Source organism: Podarcis bocagei, assembly GCF_964188305.1.
Source record: "Podarcis bocagei genome assembly, chromosome: 2".
NCBI lineage: Eukaryota > Metazoa > Chordata > Lepidosauria > Squamata > Lacertidae > Podarcis > Podarcis bocagei.
Genome location: NC_138126.1, coordinates 88,465,721 through 88,477,595, shown reverse-complemented (window position 1 = coordinate 88,477,595; position 11,875 = coordinate 88,465,721). Strand labels below are relative to the sequence as shown.

Below are 11,875 nucleotides of genomic sequence, written 5' to 3'. Positions count from 1 at the left end.
TGGCACTGTAGCTTCTGACTGTTCCCCAGATGTATGCTTCCCCCTTTGTGCAATTTCACCATTATTTAGTTTCATGCAGCTTCCCACTCCTCATTTCATTAGTCCCTGCAAATATGGTAGAGTTTCGATTTACATCAAGATGGCAGATAGAAAGTTCTGGGACTTTCAGGAAAACCCAGAGTTGTATTTGTCTAGGGAGAATGTGCTGCCACACTCTAGTACAGTGGTACCTCTGGTTACGATCTTAATTCGATCCGGAGGTCCGTTCTTAACCGGAAACTGTTCTTAACCTGAAGCACCACTTTAGCTAATGGGGCCTCCTACTGCTGCCGCGCCACCGCCGTGTGATTTCTGTTCTCTTCCTGAAGTAAAGTTCTTAACCCGAGGTACTATTTCTGGGTTAGCGGAGTCTGTAACCTGAAGCGTCTGTAGCCTGAAGTGTATGTAATCTGAGGTACCACTGTATAAGGCTATCAAAACATGAGACAAGCTAAACCGAGGACCCATAGGTCAAGCGGACAGGCCGCAAAGCCCTCCTAGACAACACTCTGTTGTATACATTGAGCCAGGAAGGGAAATCTGCTATGCCCAGCCTACCTCCGAGTCTTAGATTTTGCCCATTTGTTAACAGTGTTCCTGGGCAAAGCAAAAATGGTACTCCCTATTTTCATTATCTTTTTGCTTCTCCGTGGTTCTTCTTTAGGCATCTTAAAGTTTGATTTCATTTGAGCAAAACTCACCAGGTGTTTAGCTCACAAGCCTTTACCTAATACCAGGGCCAGCAAGCTTTGGGCCATGTGAAATATAAGTAAAGACGTGATCACGTGGAAAGAGTTTTCCTTTACTACTAAGTAATAATTACCAGCCGTTACACATCATGGGCTAGGAGGAAGGACTTCCAGGAGAGCCTGGGCCCCATCACCTCTAATTTTAAGAAATAGGTGCTGCTTAATACATGCCACAGTCCTCTGTGACCCTCACTCTAGCCTTTTTCTTTGTACCGCTTGAAAGATCATGGACCAGGCAGAACAGTGGACATTTCTAGGCAGTGGTGCAATTAGGTAATTTTAGACTCTGGACTTAATAGTTGTATGTGGGGGAGCTCGACGGATGACAATGTATATTATCTCACCTATTTCAAAATGTGGCAAGCTGGCCATAATTGCATTTGGAGGTCCTGCTGTTCTTTTACTGAGCATGACCTTACTCTTCTGCTACAAATTCTTGCCTCAACAGCAGTGTTCGAAACTCCCGTTGTTCTGGGTGAATTTTGCAACAGGGAATTTCATTAGCACGAGCAGTTTCTGAGCTCTGGGCGCAGTACTGCGCCTAAGATTTCAGATTAAAACTGCAGTGTGGAAGGAAAGGAGGACCTTTTTCTGCCTCCCTACTTCCAGCTACTCTCTGAAGACTGGAGAGAGACCCTCTTAAGAATATTAGGGGGGTGGGCAGGGGAAGGACTAGACCCTGTGAAAAATGAACATAATGTTTTAGCTGTTGTTCATTCATTTTTAGCTTTTATTTTTGTTATAAAAAAGTGCACCTAGGCATTCTGTTGTTGTGCCCATAACCTCGGTTTAAGGTGCCATTTAGCTCCTAACTTTCATATTTTGATTTCTAACACTGCCTGACAGTACCATTGTTTCTACTCTTTGTTTTGTCCAAGTTATATTTGAAGAGCCCCATACGTTTTTTACTTCATGCTAGAATATTTTATTTTACTGTGTATGAGAATCGGGCAAATGACTCATAGTTTTTAGAGACAAGAGAGAGGAACTTATATTAATATGTGGGTGGGATTCAACTAATGAGTCCCATTAGCAGAAGCCCATGCAAGGATATCTGCCAGTGGATCAGGTCTCCCCGCACCCCGAATAGTGTGCCTGGGAAGAAGAGGGGAAATCATTGCCATAGTGTAATGCTGAATTCCTTACTCTGTATACGGGGGGAAGGGAGAGAGGTTTCGTTTATTGGAAACAGCTGTTTAATTATCAGACAAAATAATTAGCCCTCTACCATTACTATTACTGAGAGGAAGTGCAATCTTCTACATCCTTATTTGAAAGTAAATTCCATTGAAGGCAACTGTCCCAAAAATGAAATGTATTAGGACTACCAGAATGTCAAGTTGCAGTCACCAAGGGCCACAATCCCTTCTGGGCAATGTTATGGGGGGCACATGCCAATAATGACCAGAGGCAGCCAAGCAAAAATGCTCCAGAAGGGTGTGAAGCAGTGCCAGTGAGAGAATGGTCTGGGGAGAAGAGATGTAGGTGTGGAGGGTGCATGGTCTGCGGAGAGTCCTGAGGGCCAGATAGGGAGGCCTGGAGAGCTGCATTTGGCCCCCATGCCTGAAGTTCTCTCTCCTCCCCTTACACCCTTATGGTTGCTGAAACAACTCAGAACTTATTTATAAACCTCTCTCTCTTTACAATTCGCATCCCCTTGAAAATATATAAAGATCAGCTAAAGCTAATACCTGATATTTGCAGGGAGGTGGATCGTTTGTTAAATATATTAAACCCTGGGAGAAGAATGTGATGAAGCTTCTCCCAGATGTCTGGGTGATTGTGTATACGTGCAAGGAGATGAAGCTAGAGAACTGTATGTAATACATACTCATGTTTGTAGAAGAAGCGAGACCCACCCAAAGCATGGCCACTGGGCTTGATTATCACTTTGCACCTTGTACTTCTGTGGGTGAATGGGTTGGGTCAGGATTGGTATACCTGTGCAAATCAGAGTCTTTAGGTGTATGTATTTGTGGGGCCCCTCCTCAGAACTCACCTTTTCCATTAAGTCTTTAACCCCTTAATTCTCATGCCCAACAACTGTAACCAGGTGTAACTTCATTTGCTTACATACATCTTTGGCTACCGGTGCCTCTCCCTCCTGCCTTTCTTCCCCTATCTTCTTTTCTTCCACGCTGTCAAAATTTAGACTGGAAGATTATTGGGGGCAGGAAACTGTTTCTGAAACTCTGCTAAGTGCCATGAACATAAGTGATGTGTTGTCTTGTAATTAATGATTTTATATAAAAGTAATTTTACAGTTCTGAACTTTGGGTGTACATCTGGCCTTTGGTGTTTTTCTCCTCTGGAATTTGAATGTAGTAAACAAGTCTCTTTAAGATTGTATGTATGTTTATTTTGAAGAATATTTTGAAGAATGTTTATTTATGTTTGGGTTAAGTCTTAATGTGGCATTTAAGTGTTTGCAGTTTGTGAATACAGCTTCTGCATTTGGAATGAGATTCTTCTGTACATATTTCTATAGTATTTGTGTACTTATGCATGAATCCATCTCAGGCTGCACATTTATTTAGTTACTGACATTGAGTGAATGTTATGTGTGCAGTTAGACCTATTAAGAAAGAACACTCTGTGTCCAGAGGTTGTATGTTTATTGTACATACAGTGGTACCTCGGGTTACATACGCTTCAGGTTACAGACTCCGCTAACCCAGAAATAGTGCTTCAGGTTAAGAACTTTGCTTCAGGATAAGAACAGAAATCGTGCTCTGGCGGCGCGGCAGCAGCAGGAGGCCCCATTAGCTAAAGTGGTGCTTCAGGTTAAGAACAAATTAAGTACTTAACCCAAGGTAACACTGTATGTCTAGTCAGACGCTGCTGTTCTGGGTTTAAAAACTTCTACGTGGAAGGCATTTCAAAGAATTACCTTTCTACATGTGTGTGACTGACATACATACAACATAATACAAATTCTTCCAAAGAAATGCCCTTCCCTGTGATTTGGTAATGAAGAAAGCCCTCCTATTGCCTCACCATCAGATGGGGCTTCTCTCACCTGGAAGGTGAAGCTGACATCCCAGCTGAATGTGGCGTATTTATCTGGCACGTATCTTCCAGGGAGCTGCGCTTGACTTCTGGGGTTTTAGGTGAATTTCACCTCCCCACAACAACCCTGGGACAAAGACCGCCCAGCGAGTTTAACCTGCGGGAGGGAATCTGGAGCGGCGACTCCCGCCTCCAACCCTTCCAGCTGTCAGAAACCGCTCGTCTGTATGCCCATGGCCTGTTTTACCACCTTTCCGGTGGCTGAATGTTAACCTTGCCCCTGTGTGTGTGGGGGGGGCTGTGGCGCTCGAGGGCTTGATGCGTGGCGCGCTCTTCCCCCCTCTCTTCCCCCGGGGCCCGCGTGCGTCCTCCTCTCTCTCTCGCTCCCGGGCTCCCTCCCGCCCAGCTTCTGACGCGGGCGCCTTTACAACTCCCCCCTCCCCGGGGCTGTTTACTGGAGCACGAGCTGCCGAGCAATGAGCTCAGTTCCCCCTTCGCGTGCGCCGCGGTGGGCGGAGGCGCACTGGGCTCCTCAGCCAATGGCGGCTCGCTTCCGCCGCCGCCGAGCGCCTGCCCGCAATAAAAGGCTCCGGGAAGCGCACGCTGCAGCTGAGATAACTCGCAAACCTGCAATCGCCAGCGCGCGCGCCGGAGGCTCTCTCTCTCTCCCTTCGCCGGTACGGTACCTGCTCCTTTTTGCTTCTCGGGGAGGGCTCGAAGCCGGCGCGCCTTCTGGTGGGGGACAGACAACGCGTGAACCATCCCCGCTAGCAGAGCTTAGTCAGGGCGGGTGGTTGGAGAAGCCGCCGGAAAGACGAGCTCCCTTCCTTCCTTGTGAGTGTCTCTCCGAAATCTGGAAGTGAAGCTCAGGGAGGGAGGCGGAAGGAAGCGCGCTGCTGCCCTCGTTTCGGGGAGCGAGAGACTCGACCCGCGGCGCCCCCTAGGCAGAGGCAGCTAGGGAGAAGGCTCGATCCCGGACGGTCCCAGCCCGGGTTGGCGACCCCTTCCCAGCGCGCGGCTGATGTGCACGAAGATGGAGCAGCCTTTCTACCCTGACTCCTTTCTCTCCGGCTACGGGCAGGACTACAAGACGCTGAAGTCGGGCATGGCTCTGAACCTGTCCGCGGAGCCCTTCCGCGGCCTGAAGTCCCAGCTGCCGCACCACCTCCGCGCCCCAGAGGACGGCCCCGCCGGGTACTTCCCGGGCTCGTTGCCGCCGCAGCAACAGGCCGACACCGGGAGCTCGTCGCTCAAACTAGCCGCCCCGGAGTTGGAGCGCCTGATCGTCCAGAACAGCAACGGGGTGATCACCACCACCCCGACGCCGCCGGGCCAGTACTACTACCCGCGCGGGGCCACCGAGGAGCAGGAAGGCTTCGCCGACGGCTTCGTCAAGGCGCTGGACGACCTGCACAAGATGAACCACATGCCGCCGCCCAATGTCTCCATCGGAGCGGTGGCGGCGGCGGCAGCAGCGGCGGCAGCGGCCTCGTCGGCCAGCAGCGGCTACGCGGCCTCCCTCCCGCAGGAGCCGCCTCCCGTCTACACCAACCTGACCAGCTACAACCCCTCGGCCACGCTGAGCACCACGTCCAGCTACCCCAGCGCCAACCTCAGCTACATGCCGCAGCCGCACGGCCTGGCCTTGCCGCACCCTTCGCGAGGCTTCAAAGAGGAGCCCCAGACGGTGCCGGATATGCAGAGCCCGCCCGTGTCGCCCATCAACATGGAAGATCAGGAGCGCATCAAGGTGGAGCGGAAGCGGCTGCGCAACCGCCTGGCCGCCACCAAGTGCAGGAAGAGGAAGCTGGAGCGCATCGCTCGGCTGGAGGACAAGGTGAAGACCTTGAAGAGCGAGAACGCGGGACTGTCCAACACGGCCAGCGCGCTGCGGGACCAGGTAGCGCAGCTCAAGCAGAAAGTCATGAACCACGTGAACAACGGCTGCCAGCTCCTCTTGACGGCCAAGATGCAACAGTCCTTCTGATGGGCGGCGATCCCTGCCGTCTCAAAGACCTTTTTGGCGGGTGGGGTGGGGAGAAGAGAAAGAGGGGACTTGTAATGCAAAAGTTTACACGGAACCGGACTGACGAGCCCAGTTCCCAACTCTTCTGTTCCTGAAGCCCTGTTTTCCAAGTTGTTATGTCTGTGACTCTCAGTCTGGTGGATCCAGAACTCCGGTCTGTGCTGAGTGTGTGTAAGAGGTTTTTTTTATATATATCTGTATGTGAGAGTGGTTTCGTGCGTGAGTGTATTTAAAAGAAAAAACAAAAGCCTTTTTTCCACCCCTTCTGCTGCGTCGCTGGCTGGTGCAGTGGAACTGGAGGTACTCTGGACAGAGCCAGAAACTGGCCTTCCGATCTCTTCCTTGTGCCAGTAGAAAAAGGAGATGATCGCTTAATTTATAATTGAAACAAAAGGGACCAGAACAGAGGATGGCAGGGAAGGGATGAAACCTCAGCACCTCTCTCCCTCCCAGGAGGCCACTGTACGGACAAAAGGGGTCACTGGGGGAAAGGGGAGCGGGAGAGGATTGTTTACTACTTGTGCTCTTAATTTCTTTTGAGTCCTCAAATTCAGTTTTTTTTTCTTCAAAAGATTGTATTTGTGTTTTTGACTTTTTATTGAAGCTATTTAAGTAAACATGTTCTAACTAATTTCCGTTGTGTGCCTCTTAATCTGCTGTCTCCTCTCCTAGAGATTATTTTACAAGTTGTTTGGGGGGGGTTATATCGGAAAAATCAGACTTTTATTTTGTAGCTGGTGTTTTTTTAACAGCCTCTCAGTGTATTTAGGGGCAGTTTTAACTCGCCTGCTCTTCTTCTCTTGAAGCTAAAGTTTAGAAGGATGGGGGAGAAAAGTTGTTGCCAAGATGTAACTAAACCTAATAGCCCTCCTACCGGTAGCTGGCCCTTCGCCTTCCCTGCGTGTGTCTTTAACTCCTTACTGGGTTATTTCCCTATAAGCCTACGATAATTTAGGCACGTCATCTCTGTTGTCTCTAACTGCGACCCCCCTCCTCCCTCCCTCTTCCCCCTCCGATGTTTTTCCTAACCAATCGGATCTAGGCCTTTTGAATGTGCTGCGATACTGTTGTGCCTTGTTCCCCTCTCCGCTTCACGTCATTTCCCGGGTTTGGGGGACTGTTCTCCCTCCCCTCCCGCGCCGCGCCCCACTTTCCTTTGATGTCAGACTCGGAGCCTAGATGCGAAAGCGCTGGTGCTCAGAAAACCAGCTTGAGCCTCTTTCCCTTTCCCTATAGCGAGGGACGGGAAGGGGAGGGCGTGCGCCCAAAAGCCCCGAGGGGCGGCCTCCCACACGCCGAGCTTCATTTCCTTGATCTCACAAGTTCTGACTTCAGCTCCAGTGGGTGGAGCCTCCGGGGTAAAAAGGAGGGGGCTTTTCGCGCTGACGCAGAGGAAGATGGCCATATATGGTCAGTTTCTGCCTAGTGACGCGTTTCTGGTAGGGCTCCATTCCGGGAACCCCCGCCCACGTTACCAGGCAAAGAGCCTTGGACGGTGTCGATTTCCAGCCAAAGAAGGAAGGGGGTGATGCTTTGGGGCTGGGAATGTCCCAGGGTGCAGCAGATCCGCAAAACCCAGCGGGCCGAGGTCGGACGGGATTGGCCCGTGAGAGCAACCCACATGTCCTGCGGGGGAATGTGAGACACATAACATGTTACAGGACTCTGGGGTTTGATAAAAAAAATAAGGTTAACTTTCCCACAACGGTTATCGCTGCCGGTAACTGAAACTGTTGCAGACGCAGCTCTGCCAGTCGCAATTAAACTATTTTTTGGCTTGTTTTCCAACCTCAACACCTCCATGTTCCCGTTGTCTAGTGTTGAAAGGATAATTTATTATCCTGTTTTTCAAAGGTTCCTTTTGTTACAGAGTTTTGTACAAAGGATGGATAAGCTTATGTACAGCAACTGTTGGCTGCTGCTATACAACTGATTTTTCCTTTCACAGGACAACAGTCCTGTGAAATGTTTGAAGCAGCTGAGCGATAGTGCCTTGTCCGTGGCCTCCTAGTGTGCCCCATAGCTGAATAGGGGACCAACGTAGGCTTCCCTTTCTCAATGCCAATGCAAGTCACTTCAGCACTGTTGCTGGACTGCAACTACCATCATTTGTGGCCACTGGCCACACTGTCTATAGCTCACTGGCGTAGCGTGGGTTGTCAGCACCCGGGGCAAGGCAAGTGATTTGCGCCCCCTAACCCTAACCCCCAGGTGTTGCGCCCGGTGCGTCCGGCCCCCCCTGCACCCCCCACGCTACGCCACTGCTATAGCTGATGGGAGTTAGTGTCAAACAACACCTGGAAAGCCCCAAGTCCCTCGCCTTAATTTGAGAAAAGGGATTTCGCACTGGAAACAAGTGTAAAGGGGGGAGATGAAGAAAGCTGTTAGATAAAAAACAACAAATCTCGTATTAACCTCCCCTGACAGAATTTGAATTAGTCCCACATGCAGCTTCTGTAACAGGAGGGTGCTTAATGAAATGCACCATTCTCGAGAGAACATAGATTTGAGGTCATTAAGGTGATACTGACAGATATAAAAATCTGTGTGGATGAACATTTTTTCTTTCGGGAGTTTTTAAGAGGGTTTTCCCCCTTTGCATATATGTTAATTTGTGGGGAAATTGAAGGGAGAAAGCTGTGTGAGTTACAAGCAATAACCTCCCATAGCCAACAAATCATAGTGCTGTTGTCGTCTCTTTATCCCTCTGCTCTGCTGCTTGGATTTAAATCCTAATCTATAAGCGGCTACTATTTTAGTGACTCTAAAAATGTGGAAAAATTCTTGCTCACTTGGTTTAGTTGTTCTGAATAATTAAACCATAATGCTTAAGATTTTTCTAAGCACTATGCGTATGTGTGCCTGTGTATCTGTAAGAATATTACAGTCCCTGCCTGTAGACTCACAATGTCATGATGCGAAAGGAAAAAGGAATGGGAAGGGAAGAGGAAAGCAAGCAACGGAGCAGCTGTTCCTTTGCAGGTCAGTGGATGGGGCCAGGCTGGTCTCCTTGCCATGATGTTCTTCATGGGAGGCAAGAGTGCATTGGCCCTGGGTCTCTTAGCAGGAGCCATAGTTTGCCTCCCTTGAGCTCTACAGTCCCAGGGACCTGTCAATAAATTAAGAGTCTGTTGACATCTTTGGCTGCCCCAGATCTGTGATACAGAAAAAACAATTTTGTTAGCTTGTGTGTGTGTGTGTTTTGACTTTTTCTCCTGGAGGCATCAAGCTGATATGGCATACCGGAGTGTGAATAAGGGAAAAAATAGGATGGTCTACCAAGCAAGAGCCAGTAGAAGGGCCCAGACCACTGAACATTGCTGCTGTTGCCAGCTGCTCACAATACAGCCATCACTATGTGGGCTGTGAAACTCCAAGCATTCTGTATGTGGGTTCTGGCCTTGCTGGGGTTCTAGTGGATGCCTCAGACGGGACATAACAAGAGTAAAACTGTAGGCAAGCCAAACAAGGGAGCTCATGGGAGCAGGATGTGGGATTCAGCTTTTTCTCGAAAGAATGCTGGCCCTCAACCATTCAGCCACAGTTGAAAAGGTCAAGGTGACTCAGAAGAAAGTGGGCCATAGAGAGCCCTTATTTCCTGCCCTGGTCAGTAGGAGTGATTATAAGGAAGAAAGGGAGTGTTTGGATTAGAATGGGACCATGTGCAAATGGTCACAATTGAACTCAAATGACCAACAGAATCTCTGTATCAGCCCTGTGGACTGAGATGCAATATAAGAGGTGGCACAGAGAAATGGGTTTTGAACAGGGGGATTTTTTTCTCTTATCATCAAGGGTCTGGTGAAGAAAGTAGAATTGCTGGCTGGCATTCTTGATTTTCGCATGTAGCTTCTTCAAAGGCGTTTCAGTGAAAGAGAGACTTAAAGCGGGGAAATCAAGTTCTTTATGCAAACTAGTAAAATGCATTGGCAAAAGAAAAAGTCCAGATGCTGTGGCGTATGGCTGTGTGCATAAAGGATTAAGACGTGAAGAAAGATTTGCCCTGTCCGTTTCAGTTGTTGCATCTCAAATACATTCATTTAAAATATTAAAAGGTCAGTTTTAGTTTTATACTTCTCATGTTCCTAAAAAAGAAGTGATAAATTGTCCTGTATCATTGCAGATGGCGTATCATCGCGGGAATGGGGCAGGTGTATTTTAAGACAGGTGAATAGTCAGGGACTGGGAGAAAAAGGAGACTTTTTCATTTCATAGTCTAACGTTTGCTTAGTTGGGGATGAATGAGACTGGGATGCAGGCAATAAGCTCCCATCCCATATCAGGAAGCCAAGGCAGAGCCCAGTGATGATAGGGACAGGGAGCCAGGAAAACAGCAGGTGGAAGGAGCTCTAAATGGGTCTGTGAGTCAGGGAGCCGAGACGTCTAGCTGGGCGATGGGGAGCAGCATTCAAGCTTCCTGGGTTCTATTTCCAGACATGGGAGGGGAGTGCAGTCCGACTGTGTGTGTGTGTGTGTGTGTGTGTGTGGCATGGCATAGCATGGCATTAAAGGGAAAGTTGGGAACCAGAGAGCTACTACCACACTCATTGTATTCCATACCATCCTCTTTCTATCCGTTGCCTTCTCGTGGGCTTAGTGAGAATGACATGACTTGTTGCTGTCATCCAGGGGGTGGGGCAAGTTCCTTGCAGAACCAGCCTGGGGTTATCATCAACAACAACCTGATGTCCCCGGAAGCACGAGAAGCTGACGCGGAATGGAATGTGGCCACAGTGCATGCCAGAGCTGAAGGCCTCCCAGAAGGGCATGTGTAAGAAGCAAGAGGCACTCTGGCCTCATGTCATCCCTCTGGGCAAAAGAGGGGGAGGGGTAGAAGGGTGCTGTGTCACCTTCCAGCTCACATCCAGCTTGTTGAAATGGGATGTGAAGGTAAAGTAATGTGCTAAGGATATGTTTTAGCAGTCTAACGTCGCAAGATGAAATTATAGCAGAAGGGAAAACAGGTTTGCCAGGACCTGTGTAGCATAAAGATAATGGGAGAAAATCAGAAAAGGACGGGCATAGACCAAGCTATAGTTATGGGGTCGGGGAGAAGTGTGGATCGATACTAGTAGCCAAAGCAACAGAGGGAGGTACAGTGGATTTGTGGCTCAGCTCCAAACAAGAAAGGTGGAGTGTTGCTTGTTTGTGCTTTTAAGGCAGAATTGCTCAATATGTATTTCTGCTTCACCAAGAAGGAAATGGTGATGAGACATTCAGTGCTGACAAAAACAAGGATGGGGAAAGGCCAAAGGCTAGGAAAACAGTTCACTTGGGCAATCTGAATTGATGTTGGTGGCATTTACGGAAGGAGCTAGTGGGGCAAACCTCTGAACAGCCAGCTGCCCTAATTGCTGAAAACTGGCATAGTCTCAGAAAATTTATTTATTGCAGCATTATTTATCCTGCCCTTTTCCAGGAAGGGCTAAGTGCAGGTAACAACAGTGAAAAATAACTTTTTTTCCCTTTCAAAACCTGGCTAGTTATAAATACCCATGCCTGCTTGACCCCTGGCTGTCAAATGCCAGTCCAGCTCAAAGAGGAAGGTTTTGACCACTCTTTTGCAAAGCCTTCTACTGGACAGGAATTCCACTGTGAATGCCTCTGTGTTCCTTTCCTGTTCATGCCCAATGCAAGAAAGTGCTCTTTCATGGCAAAACTGACGAGAAAGAAGCCTCTGATATATGTAGCATCTAAGCCAGGGGTAGCCAACAAGGTGACCTCCAGAAGTTGGTGGGCTCCAAGTTCCATCAGCCTCAGCCAGTAGGGCCAAGAGAGCTTATGGGACTTGCAGCCCAGCAACAGGGGGTTGAACTAGATGACCCGGGGGGGGGGGTCACTTCCAACTCTATGATTCTCCAATCTGGAGAACATCACATTGACTACCCTTGGACTAAGGCATTAAGGTAGGGGTTGGAATCAGCGGGTGGCGCTGTGGGTTAAACCACAGAGCCTAGGACTTGCTGGTCAGAAGGTCGGTGGTTCGAATCCCCGCGACGGGGTGAGCTCCCATTGCTCAGTCCCTGCTCCTGCCAACCTAGCAGTTCGAAAG

The 11,875-nt window shown here is 49.0% G+C and overlaps 1 protein-coding gene and 1 long non-coding RNA gene across 2 annotated transcripts in view; both read left to right on the top strand.

Moving 5' to 3' along the window:
• Positions 1-11,875, top strand: part of LOC308579476 — a 52,986-nt gene that overhangs the window by 35,553 nt on the left and 5,558 nt on the right. The gene's annotated exons all lie outside the window — the stretch shown is intronic.
• Positions 4,322-6,454, top strand: JUNB (JunB proto-oncogene, AP-1 transcription factor subunit). Its single transcript, XM_081180479.1, has 2 exons — positions 4,322-4,474; positions 4,879-6,454. The coding sequence occupies exons 1-2, from the start codon at positions 4,337-4,339 to the stop codon at positions 5,782-5,784; spliced, it is 1,044 nt and encodes a 347-aa protein (XP_081036605.1). The 5' UTR covers positions 4,322-4,336; the 3' UTR covers positions 5,785-6,454.